The sequence below is a fragment of the Hemitrygon akajei genome, chromosome 25 (assembly GCF_048418815.1).
Source record: "Hemitrygon akajei chromosome 25, sHemAka1.3, whole genome shotgun sequence".
NCBI classification, from domain to species: Eukaryota; Metazoa; Chordata; class Chondrichthyes; order Myliobatiformes; family Dasyatidae; genus Hemitrygon; species Hemitrygon akajei.
The window spans coordinates 18,238,754-18,262,168 of record NC_133148.1 but is presented as its reverse complement, the minus strand read 5'-3'; the positions used below and the strand labels follow the sequence as shown (position 1 = coordinate 18,262,168).

At 56.5% G+C, this 23,415-nt stretch overlaps 1 protein-coding gene across 1 annotated transcript in view; it reads right to left on the bottom strand.

The window, feature by feature from the left end:
- LOC140716239 (uncharacterized) overlaps positions 1–22,291 on the bottom strand; it is a 52,588-nt gene extending 30,297 nt beyond the window's left edge. The window contains exons 1-2 of the mRNA XM_073028851.1: positions 22,220–22,291; positions 13,544–14,302 (exon numbers count right to left, since the gene is read on the bottom strand). Coding sequence (XP_072884952.1) covers positions 13,595–14,302; positions 22,220–22,291 — 780 coding nt within the window. The 3' untranslated portion in view covers positions 13,544–13,594. The remainder of the gene's footprint in view (positions 1–13,543; positions 14,303–22,219) is intronic.
- Between the last annotated feature and the right edge of the window lie 1,124 nt (positions 22,292–23,415).

Genomic DNA, 23,415 nt, shown 5'->3' with positions numbered 1-23,415 from the left:
CACCATCCTACCCGTCACAAAGGGCACGGACACCTACACCGACACCGTCCTACCCGTCACAAAGGGCACGGACACGTACACCGACACCATCCTACCCGTCACAAAGGGCACGGACACGTACACCGACACCGTCCTACCCGTCACAAAGGGCACGGAGACCTACACCGACACCGTCCTACCCGTCACAAAGGGCACGGACACCTACACCGACACCGTCCTACCCGTCACAAAGGGCACGGACACGTACACCGACACCATCCTACCCGTCACAAAGGGCACGGACACCTACACCGACACCGTCCTACCCGTCACAAAGGGCACGGACACGTACACCGACACCATCCTACCCGTCACAAAGGGCACGGACACGTACACCGACACCGTCCTACCCGTCACAAAGGGCACGGACACGTACACCGACACCATCCTACCCGTCACAAAGGGCACGGACACGTACACCGACACCGTCCTACCCGTCACAAAGGGCACGGACACGTACACCGACACCGTCCTACCCGTCACAAAGGGCACGGAGACCTACACCGACACCGTCCTACCCATCACAAAGGGCACGGACACCTACACCGACACCGTCCTACCCGTCACAAAGGGCACGGACACGTACACCGACACCGTCCTACCCGTCACAAAGGGCACGGACACCTACACCGACACCGTCCTACCCGTCACAAAGGGCACGGACACCTACACCGACACCGTCCTACCCGTCACAAAGGGCACGGACACCTACACCGACACCGTCCTACCCGTCACAAAGGGCACGGACACGTACACCGACACCGTCCTACCCGTCACAAAGGGCACGGAGACCTACACCGACACCGTCCTACCCGTCACAAAGGGCACGGACACGTACACCGACACCGTCCTACCCGTCACAAAGGGCACGGACACGTACACCGACACCATCCTACCCGTCACAAAGGGCACGGACACGTACACCGACACCGTCCTACCCGTCACAAAGGGCACGGACACGTACACCGACACCGTCCTACCCGTCACAAAGGGCACGGACACGTACACCGACACCGTCCTACCCGTCACAAAGGGCACGGACACGTACACCGACACCGTCCTACCCGTCACAAAGGGCACGGACACGTACACCGACACCGTCCTACCCGTCACAAAGGGCACGGACACCTACACTGACACCGTCCTACCCGTCACAAAGGGCACGGACACGTACACCGACACCTTCCTACCCGTCACAAAGGGCACGGACACCTACACCGACACCGTCCTACCCGTCACAAAGGGCACGGACACCTACACCGACACCTTCCTACCCGTCACAAAGGGCACGGACACCTACACCGACACCGTCCTACCCGTCACAAAGGGCACGGACACCTACACCGACACCTTCCTACCCGTCACAAAGGGCACGGACACCTACACCGACACCGTCCTACCCGTCACAAAGGGCACGGACACCTACACCGACACCTTCCTACCCGTCACAAAGGGCACGGACACGTACACCGACACCGTTCTACCCGTCACAAAGGGCACGGACACCTACACCGACACCGTCCTACCCGTCACAAAGAGCACGGACACCTACACCGACACCGTCCTACCCGTCACAAAGGGCACGGACACCTACACCGACACCGTCCTACCCGTCACAAAGGGCACGGACACCTACACCGACACCGTCCTACCCGTCACAAAGGGCACGGACACCTACACCGACACCGTCCTACCCGTCACAAAGGGCACGGACACGTACACCGACACCGTTCTACCCGTCACAAAGGGCACGGACACGTACACCGACACTGTCCTACCCGTCACAAAGGGCACGGACACCTACACCGACACCGTCCTACCCGTCACAAAGGGCACGGACACCTACACCGACACCGTCCTACCCGTCACAAAGGGCACGGACACGTACACCGACACCGTCCTACCCGTCACAAAGGGCACGGACACCTACACCGACACCGTCCTACCCGTCACAAAGGGCACGGACACCTACACCGACACCGTCCTACCCGTCACAAAGGGCACGGACACGTACACCGACACCGTCCTACCCGTCACAAAGGGCACGGACACGTACACTGACACCGTCCTACCCGTCACAAAGGGCACGGACACGTACACCGACACCGTCCTACCCGTCACAAAGGGCACGGACACCTACACCGACACCGTCCTACCCGTCACAAAGGGCACGGACACCTACATCGACACCATCCTACCCGTCACAAAGGGCACGGACACCTACACCGACACCGTCCTACCCGTCACAAAGGGCACGGACACGGACACCGACACCGTCCTACCCGTCACAAAGGGCACGGACACCTACACCGACACCGTCCTACCCGTCACAAAGGGCACGGACACCTACACCGACACCGTCCTACCCGTCACAAAGGGCACGGACACCTACAGCGACACCGTCCTACCCGTCACAAAGGGCACGGTCACCTACACCGACACCGTCCTACCCGTCACAAAGGGCACGGACACCTACACCGACACCATCCTACCCGTCACAAAGGGCACGGACACCTACACCGACACCATCCTACCCGTCACAAAGGGCACGGACACCTACACCGACACCGTCCTACCCGTCACAAAGGGCATCTACACCGACACCGTCCTACCCGTCACAAAGGGCACGGACACGTACACCGACACCATCCTACCCGTCACAAAGGGCACGGACACCTACACCGACACCGTCCTACCCGTCACAAAGGGCACGGACACCTACACCGACACCATCCTACCCGTCACAAAGGGCACGGACACCTACACCGACACCATCCTACCCGTCACAAAGGGCACGGACACCTACACCGACACCGTCCTACCCGTCACAAAGGGCACGGACACCTACACCGACACCATCCTACCCGTCACAAAGGGCACGGACACCTACACCGACACCGTCCTACCCGTCACAAAGGGCACGGACACCTACACCGACACCGTCCTACCCGTCACAAAGGGCACGGACACGTACACCGACACCGTCCTACCCGTCACAAAGGGCACGGACACCTACACCGACACCGTCCTACCCGTCACAAAGGGCACGGACACGTACACCGACACCGTCCTACCCGTCACAAAGGGCACGGACACCTACACCGACACCGTCCTACCCGTCACAAAGGGCACGGACACCTACACCGACACCGTCCTACCCGTCACAAAGGGCACGGACACCTACACCGACACCGTCCTACCCGTCACAAAGGGCACGGACACCTACACCGACACCATCCTACCCGTCACAAAGGGCACGGACACCTACACCGACACCATCCTACCCGTCACAAAGGGCACGGACACCTACACCGACACCGTCCTACCCGTCACAAAGGGCACGGACACCTACACCGACACCATCCTACCCGTCACAAAGGGCACGGACACCTACACCGACACCGTCCTACCCGTCACAAAGGGCACGGACACGTACACCGACACCGTCCTACCCGTCACAAAGGGCACGGACACGTACACCGACACCGTCCTACCCATCACAAAGGGCACGGACACCTACACCGACACCGTCCTACCCGTCACAAAGGGCACGGACACCTACACCGACACCGTCCTACCCGTCACAAAGGGCACGGACACGTACACCTACACCGTCCTACCCGTCACAAAGGGCACGGACACCTACACCGACACCGTCCTACCCGTCACAAAGGGCACGGACACGTACACCGACACCGTCCTACCTGTCACAAAGGGCACGGACACGTACACCGACACCGTCCTACCCGTCACAAAGGGGACGGACACCTACACCGACACCGTCCTACCCGTCACAAAGGGCACGGACACCTACACCGACACCGTCCTACCCGTCACAAAGGGCACGGACACGTACACCGACACCGTCCTACCCGTCACAAAGGGCACGGACACCTACACCGACACCGTCCTACCCGTCACAAAGGGCACGGACACCTACACCGTCCTACCCGTCACAAAGGGCACGGACACGTACACCGACAACGTCCTACCCGTCACAAAGGGCACGGACACCTACACCGTCCTACCCGTCACAAAGGGCACGGACACGTACACCGACACCGTCCTACCCGTCACAAAGGGCACGGACACCTACACCGACACCGTCCTACCCGTCACAAAGGGCACGGACACCTACACTGTCCTACCCGTCACAAAGGGCACGGACACCTACACCGTCCTACCCGTCACAAAGGGCACGGACACGTACACCGACAACGTCCTACCCGTCACAAAGGGCACGGACACCTACACCGTCCTACCCGTCACAAAGGGCACGGACACGTACACCGACACCGTCCTACCCGTCACAAAGGGCACGGACACCTACACCGACACCGTCCTACCCGTCACAAAGGGCACGGACACCTACACCGACACCGTCCTACCCGTCACAAAGGGCACGGTCACCTACACCGACACCGTCCTACCCGTCACAAAGGGCACGGACACCTACACCGACACCGTCCTACCCGTCACAAAGGGCACGGACACCTACACCGACACCGTCCTACCCGTCACAAAGGGCACGGACACGTACACCGACACCGTCCTACCCGTCACAAAGGGCACGGACACCTACACCGACACCGTCCTACCCGTCACAAAGGGCACGGACACGTACACCGACACCGTCCTACCCGTCACAAAGGGCACGGACACCTACACCGACACCGTCCTATCCGTCACAAAGGGCACGGACACCTACACCGACACCGTCCTACCAGTCACAAAGGGCACGGACACCTACACCGACACCGTCCTACCCGTCACAAAGGGCACGGACACCTACACCGACACCGTCCTACCCGTCACAAAGGGCACGGACACCTACACCGACACCGTCCTACCCGTCACAAAGGGCACGGACACCTACACCGACACCGTCCTACCCGTCACAAAGGGCACGGACACCTACACCGACACCGTCCTACCCGTCACAAAGGGCACGGACACCTACACCGACACCGTCCTACCCGTCACAAAGGGCACGGACACCTACACCGACACCGTCCTACCCGTCACAAAGGGCACGGACACCTACACCGATACCGTCCTACCCGTCACAAAGGGCACGGACACCTACACCGACACCGTCCTACCCGTCACAAAGGGCACGGACACCTACACCGACACCGTCCTACCCGTCACAAAGGGCACGGACACGTACACCGACACCGTCCTACCCGTCACAAAGGGCACGGACACGTACACCGACACCGTCCTACCCGTCACAAAGGGCACGGACACCTACACCGACACCGTCCTACCCGTCACAAAGGGCACGGACACGTACACCGACACCGTCCTACCCGTCACAAAGGGCACGGACACCTACACCGACACCGTCCTACCCGTCACAAAGGGCACGGACACCTACACCGACACCGTCCTACCCGTCACAAAGGGCACGGACACGTACACCGACACCGTCCTACCCGTCACAAAGGGCACGGACACGTACACCGACACCGTCCTACCCGTCACAAAGGGCACGGACACGTACACCGACACCGTCCTACCCGTCACAAAGGGCACGGACACGTACACCGACACCGTCCTACCCGTCACAAAGGGCACGGACACCTACACCGACACCGTCCTACCCGTCACAAAGGGCACGGACACGTACACCGACACCGTCCTACCCGTCACAAAGGGCACGGACACGTACACCGACACCGTCCTACCCGTCACAAAGGGCACGGACACATACACCGACACCGTCCTACCCGTCACAAAGGGCACCGACACGTACACCGACACCGTCCTACCCGTCACAAAGGGCACGGACACCTACACCGACACCGTCCTACCCGTCACAAAGGGCACGGAGACCTACACCGACACCGTCCTACCCGTCACAAAGGGCTCGGACACGTACACCGACACTGTCCTACCCGTCACAAAGGGCACGGACACCTACACCGACACCGTCCTACCCGTCACAAAGGGCACGGACACGTACACCGACACCGTCCTACCCGTCACAAAGGGCACGGACACCTACACCGACACCGTCCTACCCGTCACAAAGGGCACGGACACCTACACCGACACCGTCCTACCCGTCACAAAGGGCACGGACACCTACACCGACACCGTCCTACCCGTCACAAAGGGCACGGACACGTACACCGACACCGTCCTACCCGTCACAAAGGGCACGGACACGTACACCGACACCGTCCTACCCGTCACAAAGGGCACGGACACGTACACTGACACCGTCCTACCCGTCACAAAGGGCACGGACACGTACACCGACACCGTCCTACCCGTCACAAAGGGCACGGACACGTACACCGACACCGTCCTACCCGTCACAAAGGGCACGGACACGTACACCGACACCGTCCTACCCGTCACAAAGGGCACGGACACGTACACCGACACCGTCCTACCCGTCACAAAGGGCACGGACACCTACACCGACACCGTCCTACCCGTCACAAAGGGCACGGACACCTACACCGACACCGTCCTACCCGTCACAAAGGGCACGGACACCTACACCGACACCGTCCTACCCGTCACAAAGGGCACGGACACCTACACCGACACCGTCCTACCCGTCACAAAGGGCACGGACACCTACACCGACACCGTCCTACCCGTCACAAAGGGCACGGACACCTACACCGACACCGTCCTACCCGTCACAAAGGGCACGGACACCTACACCGACACCGTCCTACCCGTCACAAAGGGCACGGACACCTACACCGACACCGTCCTACCCGTCACAAAGGGCACGGACACCTACACCGACACCGTCCTACCCGTCACAAAGGGCACGGACACGTACACCGACACCGTCCTACCCGTCACAAAGGGCACGGACACGTACACCGACACCGTCCTACCCGTCACAAAGGGCACGGACACCTACACCGACACCGTCCTACCCATCACAAAGGGCACGGAGACCTACACCGACACCGTCCTACCCGTCACAAAGGGCACGGACACCTACACCGACACCGTCCTACCCGTCACAAAGGGCACGGACACCTACACCGACACCGTCCTACCCGTCACAAAGGGGACGGACACCTACACCGACACCGTCCTACCCGTCACAAAGGGCACGGACACCTACACCGACACCGTCCTACCCGTCACAAAGGGCACGGACACCTACACCGACACCGTCCTACCCGTCACAAAGGGCACGGACACCTACACCGACACCGTCCTACCCGTCACAAAGGGCACGGACACGTACACCGACACCGTCCTACCCGTCACAAAGGGCACGGACACGTACACCGACACCGTCCTACCCGTCACAAAGGGCACGGACACCTACACCGACACCGTCCTACCCGTCACAAAGGGCACGGACACGTACACCGACACCGTCCTACCCGTCACAAAGGGCACGGACACCTACATCGACACCGTCCTACACGTCACAAAGGGCACGGACACCTACACCGACACCATCCTACCCGTCACAAAGGGCACGGACACCTACACCGACACCGTCCTACCCGTCACAAAGGGCACGGACACCTACACCGACACCGTCCTACCCATCACAAAGGGCACGGAGACCTACACCGACACCGTCCTACCCGTCACAAAGGGCACGGACACCTACACCGACACCGTCCTACCCGTCACAAAGGGCACGGACACCTACACCGACACCGTCCTACCCGTCACAAAGGGGACGGACACCTACACCGACACCGTCCTACCCGTCACAAAGGGCACGGACACCTACACCGACACCGTCCTACCCGTCACAAAGGGCACGGACACGTACACCGACACCGTCCTACCCGTCACAAAGGGCACGGACACCTACACCGACACCGTCCTACCCATCACAAAGGGCACGGAGACCTACACCGACACCGTCCTACCCGTCACAAAGGGCACGGACACCTACACCGACACCGTCCTACCCGTCACAAAGGGCACGGACACCTACACCGACACCGTCCTACCCGTCACAAAGGGCACGGACACGTACACCGACACCGTCCTACCCGTCACAAAGGGCACGGACACCTACACCGACACCGTCCTACCCGTCACAAAGGGCACGGACACCTACACCGACACCGTCCTACCCGTCACAAAGGGCACGGACACCTACACCGACACCGTCCTACCCGTCACAAAGGGCACGGACACCTACACCGACACCGTCCTACCCGTCACAAAGGGCACGGACACGTACACCGACACCGTCCTACCCGTCACAAAGGGCACGGACACGTACACCGACACCGTCCTACCCGTCACAAAGGGCACGGACACCTACACCGACACCGTCCTACCCATCACAAAGGGCACGGAGACCTACACCGACACCGTCCTACCCGTCACAAAGGGCACGGACACCTACACCGACACCGTCCTACCCGTCACAAAGGGCACGGACACCTACACCGACACCGTCCTACCCGTCACAAAGGGGACGGACACCTACACCGACACCGTCCAACCCGTCACAAAGGGCACGGACACCTACACCGACACCGTCCTACCCGTCACAAAGGGCACGGACACCTACACCGACACCGTCCTACCCGTCACAAAGGGCACGGACACCTACACCGACACCACCATACCCGTCACAAAGGGCACGGACACCTACACCGACACCATACTACCCGTCACAAAGGGCACGGACACGTACACCGACACCATACTACCCGTCACAAAGGGCACGGACACGTACACCGACACCATACTACCCGTCACAAAGGGCACGGACACGTACACCGACACCATACTACCCGTCACAAAGGGCACGGACACGTACACCGACACCATACTACCCGTCACAAAGGGCACGGACACGTACACCGACACCATACTACCCGTCACAAAGGGCACGGACACGTACACCGACACCATACTACCCGTCACAAAGGGCACGGACACGTACACCGACACCATACTACCCGTCACAAAGGGCACGGACACGTACACCGACACCATACTACCCGTCACAAAGGGCACGGACACGTACACCGACACCATACTACCCGTCACAAAGGGCACGGACACCTACACCGACACCATACTACCCGTCACAAAGGGCACGGACACGTACACCGACACCATCCTACCCGTCACAAAGGGCACGGACACGTACACCGACACCATACTACCCGTCACAAAGGGCACGGACACGTACACCGACACCGTCCTACCCGTCACAAAGGGCACGGACACCTACACCGACACCGTCCTACCCGTCACAAAGGGCACGGACACGTACACCGACACCGTCCTACCCGTCACAAAGGGCACGGACACGTACACCGACACCGTTCTACCCGTCACAAAGGGCACGGAGACCTACACCGACACCATCCTACCCGTCACAAAGGGCACGGACACCTACACCGACACCGTCCTACCCGTCACAAAGGGCACGGACACGTACACCGACACCGTCCTACCCGTCACAAAGGGCACGGACACGTACACCGACACCGTCCTACCCGTCACAAAGGGGACGGACACCTACACCGACACCGTCCTACCCGTCACAAAGGGCACGGACACGTACACCGACACCGTCCTACCCGTCACAAAGGGCACGGACACGTACACCTACACCATCCTACCCGTCACAAAGGGCACGGACACCTACACCGACACCGTCCTACCCGTCACAAAGGGCACGGACACCTACACCGACACCGTCCTACCCGTCACAAAGGGCACGGACACGTACACCGACACCGTCCTACCCGTCACAAAGGGCACGGACACCTACACCGACACCGTCCTACCCGTCACAAAGGGCACGGACACCTACACCGACACCATCCTACCCGTCACAAAGGGCACGGACACGTACACCGACACCGTCCTACCCGTCACAAAGGGCACGGACACGTACACCTACACCATCCTACCCGTCACAAAGGGCACGGACACCTACACCGACACCGTCCTACCCGTCACAAAGGGCACGGACACGTACACCGACACCGTCCTACCCGTCACAAAGGGCACGGACACCTACACCGACACCGTCCTACCCGTCACAAAGGGCACGGACACGTACACCGACACCGTCCTACCCGTCACAAAGGGCACGGACACCTACACCGACACCGTCCTACCCGTCACAAAGGGCACGGACACCTACACCGACACCATCCTACCCGTCACAAAGGGCACGGACACGTACACCGACACCGTTCTACCCGTCACAAAGGGCACGGAGACCTACACCGACACCGTCCTACCCGTCACAAAGGGCACGGACACCTACACCGACACCGTCCTACCCGTCACAAAGGGCACGGACACCTACACCGACACCGTCCTACCCGTCACAAAGGGCACGGACACGTACACCGACACCGTCCTACCCATCACAAAGGGCACGGACACGTACACCGACACCGTCCTACCCGTCACAAAGGGCACGGACACCTACACCGACACCATCCTACCCGTCACAAAGGGCACGGACACGTACACCGACACCGTCCTACCCGTCACAAAGGGCACGGACACGTACACCGACACCGTCCTACCCGTCACAAAGGGCACGGACACCTACACCGACACCGTCCTACCCGTCACAAAGGGCACGGACACCTACACCGACACCGTCCTACCCGTCACAAAGGGCACGGACACCTACACCGACACCGTCCTACCCGTCACAAAGGGCACGGACACGTACACCGACACCGTCCTACCCGTCACAAAGGGCACGGACACCTACACCGACACCGTCCTACCCGTCACAAAGGGCACGGACACGTACACCGACACCGTCCTACCCGTCACAAAGGGCACGGACACCTACACCGACACCGTCCTACCCGTCACAAAGGGCACGGACACCTACACCGACACCATCCTACCCGTCACAAAGGGCACGGACACGTACACCGACACCGTCCTACCCGTCACAAAGGGCACGGACACGTACACCGACACCGTCCTACCCGTCACAAAGGGCACGGACACGTACACCGACACCGTCCTACCCGTCACAAAGGGCACGGACACCTACACCGACACCGTCCTACCCGTCACAAAGGGCACGGACACCTACACCGACACCGTCCTACCCGTCACAAAGGGCACGGACACCTACACCGACACCGTCCTACCCGTCACAAAGGGCACGGATATCTACACCGACACCGTCCTACCCGTCACAAAGGGCACGGACACCTACACCGACACCGTCCTACCCGTCACAAAGGGCACGGACACCTACACCGACACCATCCTACCCGTCACAAAGGGCACGGACACGTACACCGACACCGTCCTACCCGTCACAAAGGGCACGGACACCTACACCGACACCGTCCTACCCGTCACAAAGGGCACGGACACCTACACCGACACCGTCCTACCCGTCACAAAGGGCTCGGACACGTACACCGACACCATCCTACCCGTCACAAAGGGCACGGACACGTACACCGACACCGTCCTACCCGTCACAAATGGCACGGACACGTACACCGACACCGTCCTACCCGTCACAAAGGGCACGGACACGTACACCGACACCGTCCTACCCGTCACAAAGGGCACGGACACCTACACCGACACCGTCCTACCCGTCACAAAGGGCACGGACACCTACACCGACACCGTCCTACCCGTCACAAAGGGCACGGACACCTACACCGACACCGTCCTACCCGTCACAAAGGGCACGGAGACCTACACCGACACCGTCCTACCCGTCACAAAGGGCACGGACACCTACACCGACACCGTCCTACCCGTCACAAAGGGCACGGACACCTACACCGACACCATCCTACCCGTCACAAAGGGCAGGGACACCTACACCGACACCGTCCTACCCGTCACAAAGGGCACGGACACCTACACCGACACCGTCCTACCCGTCACAAAGGGCACGGACACCTACACCGACACCGTCCTACCCGTCACAAAGGGCACGGACACCTACACCGACACCGTCCTACCCGTCACAAAGGGCACGGAGACCTACACCGACACCGTCCTACCCGTCACAAAGGGCACGGACACCTACACCGACACCGTCCTACCCGTCACAAAGGGCACGGACACCTACACCGACACCATCCTACCCGTCACAAAGGGCAGGGACACCTACACCGACACCGTCCTACCCGTCACAAAGGGCACGGACACCTACACCGACAACGTCCTACCCGTCACAAAGGGCACGGAGACATACACCGACACCGTCCTACCCGTCACAAAGGGCACGGACACCTACACCGACACCATCCTACCCGTCACAAAGGGCACGGACACGTACACCGACACCGTCCTACCCGTCACAAAGGGCACGGACACGTACACCGACACCGTCCTACCCGTCACAAAGGGCACGGACACCTACACCGACACCATCCTACCCGTCACAAAGGGCACGGACACCTACACCGACAACGTCCTACCCGTCACAAAGGGCACGGAGACATACACCGACACCGTCCTACCCGTCACAAAGGGCACGGACACCTACACCGACACCATCCTACCCGTCACAAAGGGCACGGACACCTACACCGACAACGTCCTACCCGTCACAAAGGGCACGGAGACATACACCGACACCGTCCTACCCGTCACAAAGGGCACGGACACCTACACCGACAACGTCCTACCCGTCACAAAGGGCACGGACACCTACACCGACAACGTCCTACCCGTCACAAAGGGCACGGACACCTACACCGACACCGTCCTACCCGTCACAAAGGGCACGGAGACCTACACCGACACCGTCCTACCCGTCACAAAGGGCACGGAGACATACACCGACACCGTCCTACCCGTCACAAAGGGCACGGACACGTACACCGACACCATCCTACCCGTCACAAAGGGCACGGAGACATAAAGCTGCCAGGAAATGGGCCGGCAATCTGATGAATGATCCCACCCGCCTTGATCAAGGACTAGGAAACACAAAGTACACTGCAGATGCTGTGGTCAAATCAACACCTACAAACAAGCTGGATGAACTCAGCAGGTCAGGCAGCATCCGTCGAAACCAGCAGTCAATGTTTCGGGCCGAGACTCTACGTCAGGACGCCTGGCGAAAGGTCTCGGCCTGGAACGTTGACTGCTCATTTCAGTGGATGCTGCCCGACCTGCTGAGTCCCCGATCAAGGTCTGTTTGTCCCACTCCCATCAGGGACGAGGCTGTGCAGGCATTAAGGCCAGGACCACCAGACTCAAAAACAGTTACTTCCCCCAAGCAACACCTCCACCCAGTCACCCACCTCAGCTCCACTCCACCCACATCACTGGAGAAATGGACAACCAGCTGTACATTGTGTTTTGTGGGATTTTGCTTTTGAATTTAAATTTACTGTGTTTTTTAATTGTTTTCTTTATGCTGCATCAGATCACTGTTTTCCTTTGCGCTCACGTAACGCAGAGTGACGATTTTTTAAAAACCCTGCTCATTTATTGACCATGTACATTCAGCATTAAACCCTATTCCAGTTTAGATTGGAGAATTAACATTGGAAGTGAAGTCCACCTAACAGAATGAACGTGGTTCTGTCCGAGATACAACGGCCAGCTCCCGCAGTCACATGTGAACTCTCTGGTGTGTCAGGAGGTTGGACGACTGAGTGAATCCCTTCCCGCACACAGCGCAGGTGAAGGGCCTCTCCCCGGTGTGAAGCCGCTGATGCGTCAGCAGGCTGGAGTGTTGGGTGAACCCCTTCCTACAGACGCTGCAGATGTACGGCCTCTCGCCGGTGTGGACCCGCTGGTGCCTCAGCAGATTGCCGACCAGGGTGAACGCTTTCTCGCAGACGGTGCAGGTGAATGGCCTCTCCCCGGTGTGGACCCGGTGATGCGTCAGCAGGTCGGACGACTGGGTGAAGCCCTTCCTGCACAGCGAGCAGGTGAACGGCCGCTCCCCGGTGTGAACCCGCCGGTGTCTCACCAGCTCTGCCGAGCTCTTGAAGCTGTCCGCGCAGTCCGAGCATTTGAACGGCTTCTCCCCGGTGTGAATCAGCTGGTGCGTCCGGAGAGGGGACGAGTGGGTGAACCCCTTCCCGCACACGGAGCAGGTGAACGGCCTCTCCCCCGTGTGAACCCGCCGGTGCGTTAGCAGGTGGGACGATTGGGCGAATCCCTTCCCGCACACGGAGCAGATGAACGGCCTCTCCCCCGTGTGGGTCCGCCGGTGAGTTTCCAGTTGGTACGGGTAACTGAATCCCTTCCCACAGTCCTCACACTTGCAAGGTTTCTCTGCGTTACGTGCTTCTCTGTTCTCCTCCAGGGTGCACTGTCAGTCGAATCCAGAACCGCAGGCAGTAACGCAGACGCTGTGATCTCTCTGGGTCTGTAACCAGTCAACACACTTTCCACACGCTGAACCGCGACACTCTCACAGCAGCAGCACCGACATTTACACTAGAACTTTGCATTTCTTCCACAGAGACTGAACTGGCAACCGTTTCTCACAGGTCAGTGGTCTGCACCAGTTTTGTTTCACGTCCACCGAGTCCTCCCCTGTAAAACAAGGTTACAAATGATCAGGGCAAGAAATACGACCGAGGCTTTCAAATAGGAAATTGTGAGAGGTAAGAATCTGTGTCCAGCAATCATGCCATGATTTAGGAAGTACGACACATAAGATGCTGGAGGAATTCAGCAAGTCAGGCAGGAATAAAGAGTCAACCTTTCGAGCTGAGGTCAGACCGGAAAGGAAGGGGAAGGAGTACAAGCAGGATTGTGAGAGGTGAGGTCAGGTGAGGGGGAAGGTAGGTGGGTGGGGAGGGAGGATGGTGAGAAGCTGGGAGGCAATGGGTGGAAAAGCTAAAGGAATGAAGAAGAAATCTGACAGGAGAGCAGAGTAGAACATCGGACAAAGGGAAGGAGGAGGGACACTGGGGGGGTGTGATGGGCAGGTGATAGGGAAGGAGGAGGGACACTGGGGGGGGGTTATGGGCAGGTGATAGGGAAGGAGGAGGGACACTGGGGGGGGGTTATGGGCAGGTGATAGGGAAGGAGGAGGGACACTGGGGGGTGATGGGCAGGTGATAGGGAAGGAGGAGGGACACTGGGGGGGTGATGGGCAGGTGATAGGGAAGGAGGAGGGACACTGGGGGGTGATGGGCAGGTGATAGGGAAGGAGGAGGGACACTGGGGGGGTGATGGGCAGGTGATATGGGACAAAGGGAAGGAGGAGGGACACTGGGGGGTGATGGGCAGGTGATAGGGAAGGAGGAGGGACACTGGGGGGGTGATGGGCAGGTGATATGGGTGATATGGGACAAAGGGAAGGAGGAGGGACACTGGGGGGCTGATGGGCAGGTGATATGGGTGATATGGGACAAAGGGAAGGAGGAGGGACACTGGGGGGGTGATGGGCAGGTGATATGGGTGATATGGGACAAAGGGAAGGAGGAGGGACACTGGGGGGGTGATGGGCAGGTGATAGGGAAGGAGGAGGGACACTGGGGGGGTGATGGGCAGGTGATATGGGTGATATGGGACAAAGGGAAGGAGGAGGGACACTGGGGGGGTGATGGGCAGGTGATAGGGAAGGAGGAGGGACACTGGGGGGGTGATGGGCAGGTGATAGGGAAGGAGGAGGGACACTGGGGGGGTGATGGGCAGGTGATAGGGAAGGAGGAGGGACACTGGGGGGGTGATGGGCAGGTGATAGGGAAGGAGGAGGGACACTGGGGGGGGGGTTATGGGCAGGTGATAGGGAAGGAGGAGGGACACTGGGGGGGTGATGGGCAGGTGATAGGGAAGGAGGAGGGACACTGGGGGGGGGGTTATGGGCAGGTGATAGGGAAGGAGGAGGGACACTGGGGGGGGGGGGGGTGATGGGCAGGTGTGGAGGAGAAGGAGTAAGAGAGAAGCCAGAATGGGAAATGGGGGGAGAAATCAATGTTTGTGCCATCAGGTTGGGAGGCTATCCAAACGGAATATGAGGTGTTGCTCCTCCAACTTCAGAGCAGCCTCATTGCACCAGGGGACGAGGTCATGGGCTGACATGTAAGAATGGGATTAGGGAGTCGAAACATAGAAAAACCTACAGCCCACAAAGCTGTGCTGAACATGCCCCTACCTTAGAACTACCTATACCCTCTATTTTACTAAGCTTCATGTAGCCAAAAAGGCCCTATCGTTTCCACCTCCACCACCGGCAGCCCATTCCACGCACTCACCACTCTCTGCATAAAAAGCTTACCCCTGACATCTCCTCTGTACCTACTTCCAAGCACCTTAAAACTATGCCCTCTCGTGATAGCCGTTTCAGCCCTGGGGAAAAGCCTCTGACTATCCGTACGATCAATGCCTCTCATCATCTTATACACCTCTATCAGGTCACCTCTCATCCTCCGTCGCTCCAAGGAGGAAAGGCCGAGTTCACTCAACCTATTCTCGTAAGGCATGCTCCCCAATCCAGGAAACATCCTTGTAAATCTCCTCTGCACCCTTTCTATGGCTTCCACATCCTTCCTGTAGTGAGGCAACCAGAACTGAGCACAGTACTCCAAGTGGGGTCTGACCAGGGTTCTATATAGCTGCAACATTACCTCTCGGCTCTTAAGCTCAATCCCACGACTGATGAAGGCCAATGCACGTATGCCTTCTTAACCACAGAGTCCAATCTGTGAGCTTTCCAAAGCTCAGCAGCTTTGCGTGTCCAATGGACTCGGATCCCAAGATCCCTCTGATCCTCCACACTGTCAAGAGTCTTACCATTAATGCTATATTCTGTCATCATATTTGCCCTACCAAAATGAACCACTTCACACTTATCTGGGTTGAACTCCATCTGCCACTTCTCAGCCCAGTTTTGCATCCTATTGATATCCCGCTGTAACCTCTGACAGCCCTCCACACTATCCACAACACCTCCAACCTTTGTGTCATCAGCAAATTTACTAACGCATCCTTCCACTTCCTCATCCAGGTCATTTATAAAAATCACAGCGAGTAGGAGTCCCAGAACAGATCCCTGAGGCACACCACTGGTCACCGGCCTCCATGCAGAATATGACCCATCTACGACTCTTTGCCTTCTGTGGGCAAGCCAGTTCTGGATCCACAAAGCAATGTACCCTTTGATCCCATGCCTCCTTACTTTCTCAATAAGCCTTATATGGGGTACCTTATCAAGTGCCTTGCTAAAATCCATATACACTACATCTACTGCTCTTCCTTCATCAATGTGTTCAGTCACATCCTCAAAAAATTCAGTAAGTCTCGTAAGGCACGACCTGCCTTTGACAAAGCCATGGTGACTATTCCTAATCATATTATGCCTCTCCAAATATTCATAAATCCTGCCTCTCAGGATCTTCTCCGTCAGCTTACCAACCACTGAAGTAAGACTCACTGGCCTATAATTTCCTGGGCTGTCCCTACTCCCTTTCTTGAATAAGGGAACAACACCTGCAACCCTCCAATCCTCCGGAACCTCTCCCGTCCTCATTGATGATGGAAAGATCATTGTCAGAGGTTCAATAATCTCCTCCCTAGCTTCCCACAGTAGCCTGGGGTATAACTCATCCAGTCCCAGTTACTTATTCAACTTGATGCTTTCCAAAAGCTCCAGCACGTCCTCTTCTTTAATATCTACATGAAGCTTTTCAGACCACTGTAAGTTATCCCTACAATCGCCAAGACCCCTTTCCATAGTGAATACTGAAGCAAAGTATTCATTAAGAACCTCTGCTATTTCCTTCAGTTCCAAACACACTTCTTCACTGTTACAATTGATTGGTCCTATTCTCTCACATGTTATCCTCTTGCTCTTCACATACTTGTAGAATGCCTTGGGGTTTTCCTTAACTCTGTCCACCAAGGCCTTCTCATGGCCCCTTCTGGCTCTCCTAACTTCATTTCTGAAGCTCCTACCTATGGAGCTTAATCTAATCTTCTAGATTCCTATGATTACCTAGTATTTTGAATGTTTTGTAAGCTCTTCTTTTCTTCTTGACGAGATTTACAACAGTCTTTGTACACCACTGATCTTGTACCCTATCATCCATTCCATGTCTCATTGGAACGTACCTACTCAGAACCCCACGCAAACATCCCCTGAACATTTGCCACATTACTTCCGTACGTTTCCCTGAGAACATCTGTTTCCAATTTATGCTTCCAAGTTCCTGCCTGGTAGCCTCATATTTCCCCTTACTCCAATTAAACATTTCCCTAACTTATCTGCTTCTATCCCTCTCCAATGCTATGGTAAAGGAGATAGAATTGTGATCACTATCTCCAAAATGCTCTCCCACTAAGATCTGACACCTGACCAGGTTCATTTCCCAATACCAGGTCAAGTACAGCCTCTCCTCTTGTAGGCTTACCTACATATTGTGTCAAGAAACCTTCCTGAATACACCTAACAAACTCCACCCCATCTAAACCCCTTGCTCTAGGGAGATGCCAATCAATATTTGGGAAATTAAAATCTCCCAACACAACAACCCTCTTATTATTACTCCCTTCCAGTATCTGCCTCCCTACCTGCTCCTTGATGTTCCTGTTACTATTAGGTGGTCTATAAAAAACACCCAGGTAGAGTTATTGACCCCTTCCTGTTCCTAACCTCCACCCACACAGACTCTGTAGACAATCCCTCCATGACTTCCTCCTTTTCTGCAGCCGTGACACTATCTCTGATCAGCAGTGCCACGCCCCCACCTCTTTTACCTCCCTCCCTATCTCTAGAATTTTAAATGTTTGGCCACCAGTAAGTCCTCCCTGTTGCGGATGGTGTGAGTGGTCCCTCAGTCTACGTCAGGTCTCACCAGTGTGGAGGGGGTCTGGACACAGTCGGTGATGCTGGTAGACTTGCACGTAGTTGCCCCACCTGGAAGGATGGTGGTGAGGGAGAAGGTGAATAGGCAGGGGTAGCACTTGTTCTGCTTGCAGGGTTAAGTGCCAGGAGGGAGGTCGATGCCAGGGAGAATGTACCTGGCCACAAAACCATCAATTCTGACATACAACATGAAAAGTAGAAGACCAAACTGTAGTAGTGAACTGTACTCTGTACACTGCTGTAGTAGTAGTGTCCCTGTGGAACACTAACAACAGCCAACCTGAAAAGGTCCCCTTTATTCCCAATTTCCTCTGTTTTCGTGGGTGGTTGTGAAGAAAAAGCATTTCAGGATGTACATTGTATACGTTTCTCTGACATTAAATGTACCTTTGAAGAAAGGGGGCGAGGAGGATCACTGGAGGGAGGCGATGGGTGGGCGAGGAGGTAAGGTAAGAGAGGGAAAGGGGGATGCGGAATGGTGGGGGGGGGGTCATTACTGGAAGTTTGAGAAATTGATGTTCATGCCATGAGGTTGGAGGCTACCCAGATGGAATGTAAGGTGTTGTTCCTCCAACCTGAGTGTGGCTTCATCTTGACAGTAGAGGAGGCCATGGATAGACATATCAGAATGGGAATGGGACGTGGAATTAAAATGCGTGGCCACTGGGAGATCCTGCTTGTTCTGGTGGACTGAATGTAGGTGTTCGGCGAAGCCGTTTCCCAGTCTACGTCCGGTCTCACTGCATCTGTTCTCAGGATGAAGCTTTTCAATATAGAACTAAAGAGATGTCCTCCTTCTTCAAAGAAACGGGCTTCTCTTCCTCCACCATCAATACTGCTCTCTACCACATCTCTCCCATTTCACGCACGTCTAGTCTCACCCCATCCTCCCGGATGATGTTCCTCTTCTCCTCACCTACCACCCCATCAGCCTCTTGTGTTCAGCACTTAATTCTCCACAACTTCTGCCATCTCCATGAAAATGGACAAGGGAGAGCCAGTGGATGTAGTGTACCTGGACTTCCAGAAAGCTTTTGATAAAGTCCCACATAGGAGATTAGTGGGCAAAATTAGGGCACATGGTATTGGGGGCAGAGTACTGACATGGATTGAAAATTGGCTGGCTGACAGGAAACAAAGAGTAGTGATTAACGGGTCCCTTTCGGAATGGCAGGCTGTGACCAGTGGGGTACCGCAAGGTTCGGTGCTGGGACCACAGCTATTTACAATATACATTAATGATTTAGATGAAGGGATTAAAAGTAACATTAGCAAATTTGCTGATGACACAAAGCTGGGTGGCAGTGTGAAATGTCAGGAGGATGTTATGAGAATGCAGGGTGACTTGGACAGGTTGGGTGAGTGGGCAAATGTATGGCAGATGCAGTTTAATGTGGATAAATGTGAGGTTATCCACTTTGGTGGCAAGAACAGGAAGGCAGATTACTATCTAAATGGAGTCAAGTTAGGAAAAGGGGAAGTACAACGAGATCTAGGTGTTCTTGTACATCAGTCAATGAAAGCAAACATGCAGGTACAGCAGACAGTGAAGAAAGCTAATGGCATGCTGGCTTTTATAACAAGAGGAATTGAGTATAGGAGTAAAGAGGTCCTTCTGCAGCTGTACAGGGCCCTGGTGAGACCCCACCTGGAGTATTGTGTGCAGTTTTGGTCTCCAAATTTGAGGAAGGACATTCTTGCTATTGAGGGAGTGCAGCGTAGGTTCACAAGGTTAATTCCCGGAATGGCGGGACTGTCATATGTTGAAAGATTGGAGCGACTGGGCTTGTATACACTGGAATTTAGAAGGATGAGAGGGGATCTGATTGAAACATATAAGATTATTAAGGGATTGGACACGCTGGAGGCAGGAAGCATGTTCCCGCTGATGGGTGAGTCCAGAACTAGAGGCCACAGTTTAAGAAAAAGGGGTAGGCCATTTAGAACAGAGATGCGGAAAAACTTTTTCACCCAGAGAGTGGTGGATATGTAGAATGCTCTGCCCCAGAAGGCAGTGGAGGCCAAGTCTCTGGATGCATTCAAGAGAGAGTTAGATAGAGCTCTTATAGATAGCGGGGTCAAGGGATATGGGGAGAGGGCAGGAACGGGGTACTGATTGTGTATGATCAGCCATGATCACAGTGAATGGCGGTGCTGGCTAGAAGGGCCGAATGGCCGACTCCTGCACCTACTGTCTATTGTCCAACAGGATCCCACCACCAAGCACATCTCCCCCCACTTTCTCCTTTCTGTAGGGATCCCTTGTCTATTTGTCCCTCCCCAGTGATCTCCCTCCTGGCACCTGCCCCTACATCTCCTCCCTCACTACCATTCAGGGCCCCAAACAGTCCTTCCAGGTGAGGCAACACTTCACTTGTGATTCTGTTGGGGTCATATACTGTGCCTGGTGCTCCCAGTGTGGCCTCCTGTATATCGGTGAGACCCGATTTAGATTGGCAGACTACTTTGCTAAACTCTGTCTGCCAGAAAGAGCAGGATCTCCCAGTGGCCACCCATTCGCATTTGTCTATCCATGGTCTCCTCCACTGTCATGATGAGGCCACACCCAGGTTGGAGGAATAACACCTTGTACTCCATCTGGTTAGCCTCCAACCTGACGGCATGAACATCGATTTCTCGAACTTCTGGTAATTGCCCCCACCCTCTCCTTCACCATTCCTCATCCCCCCTTCCCCTCTCTCATCTTGCCCACCAATCGCCGCTCTCTGGTGCCCCTCCCTCCCCCCTTTTCTTTTTTCTATGGCCTTCCCTTCTATCAGCCTCCCCCTTTTCCTGCCCGGTATCTCTTTCACCTACCAACTTCCCAGCTCTTTACTTCATCCTTCCTCCTCCATGTTTCACCTGTCACCTTGCGTTTCTCTCACTCTTCTCCCCACCTTTTAAATCTACTCATCTTTTTTTTCTGCCGTCCTGCCGACTGTACTCTTTCCTACAGAAGTTGCCTGGCTTGCTGAGTTCCTCCAGCATTTTGTGTGTGTTCCTCCGATTTCCAGCATCAGCAGATTCTCTCGTCTGTGACTGTCCCTGCGCCCGTTTCCCCAGGCAGGGACCCTTCTCTGCAGCGCCACCTCCTGGTTGAATCGGCGCACGTCCCCTATGGACACACTGCGCATGCGCCAATGCCCCGCTCCGCTCTGCAGCGCCACCTCCTGGTTGAATCGACACTGACCGCAGTGACGTCACCCCATGGACACACTGCGTATGCGCCAATGCCCCGCTCTGCTCTGCAGCCGCTGCCGTGAGGCGGACCCTGCGCCGCCCCGCAACGCAGCTGAATCGCGTCCCACCTACACACCCCGTATTCAGTAGGCGCTTGACATTTGTGTGACTCTCCTCTAAAGCACAAACCCTGAGCTTTATCCACAAACTGCCGCTAATCGCCACACTCACCTCAGCCCGAGTCGACGCTTCAATTGACTCTTCCGGCTGCGCATGCGCTGATAGTGCAGATTCACTACGCATGCGCAGTACGAAGTCACCGGTGGGTTGAGGACTTTACGCACCCTACTGCATTCTGGGTTAACAGCTCCGCCATTATTTATCTGGTCCAAACCTGTACTACCTACTCAAGATAAGTGGCCACTCCCTGAGTGCAGCTTTGAAGGGAATGGTCAAGTATTACTGTTTGGGACTACTAAAGCTAAAATTTGTGGTCACAGCCATCTTCCTAAGACGTCAGGATGTACTGGCGGAGCTAAACTCCGTAATAAGCAAGCACCCTAATGCTTTTCCTATCATTGTGGGGATTTCAACCAGGCCAGCATGAAGAAGTCGCTGAACAACTACCACCAACATATCACCTGTGGTAACAGAGGAGCCAACATACTTAGCCTCCAGCCTGGTGGTATGAACATTGAATTCTCCAATTTTCGGTAATCCCCTCCCCCTCCCCCTATCCCAGGTCCCTCTCTGCCTCTCTCCCCTTTCAACTTTCTGCTCCTTTATTTCTACAGTTCTTTCATGCTTATCCCCTCCCCCTTTATCTTTCCTCTGATTGGTTTTCCACCTGGCGCCTTTAGCCCTTCCCCCTCCCCTATCTCTATTATTGGGCTTCGGCCCTCTCTTCCCCCCCCCCCCCCCCCCATTCCTGATGAAGGGTCTCGGCCCGAAACGTTGGCTACTCTTTTCTCACGGATGCTGCCTGACCTGCTGAGTTCTTCCAGCGTTGTGTACGTATATTTAACCACCGTTATGTCACCACTGAGAATGCTTACTATGTCATTTCACACCCACACTTTGGACAGTCCGATCACTTGGCTGTAGTTCTACTCCCAGTGTATAGACAGAGACTAAAGGCTGCACCAATAGTAGTGAAGACCAAGAAGGTATGGTCAAGGGAGGTGGAGGAGTGCTCACAGGACTGCCTGGTGGACTAGACAATATTCAGGGATTCATCTTCAACTCTGAAAGAATATGCCATAGTTGACACCAACTACATCAAGCCCTCTGTGGATGAATGTGCACCTTTGAGAACACACTGGACACACCTAAATCAAAAGTCATGGATGACACAGGATACTGGAAGTCTGCTGAGAGCTGGAACTATGGCATTCAGGACCGGTGATCCAGACTATGCCAGAAGTCCA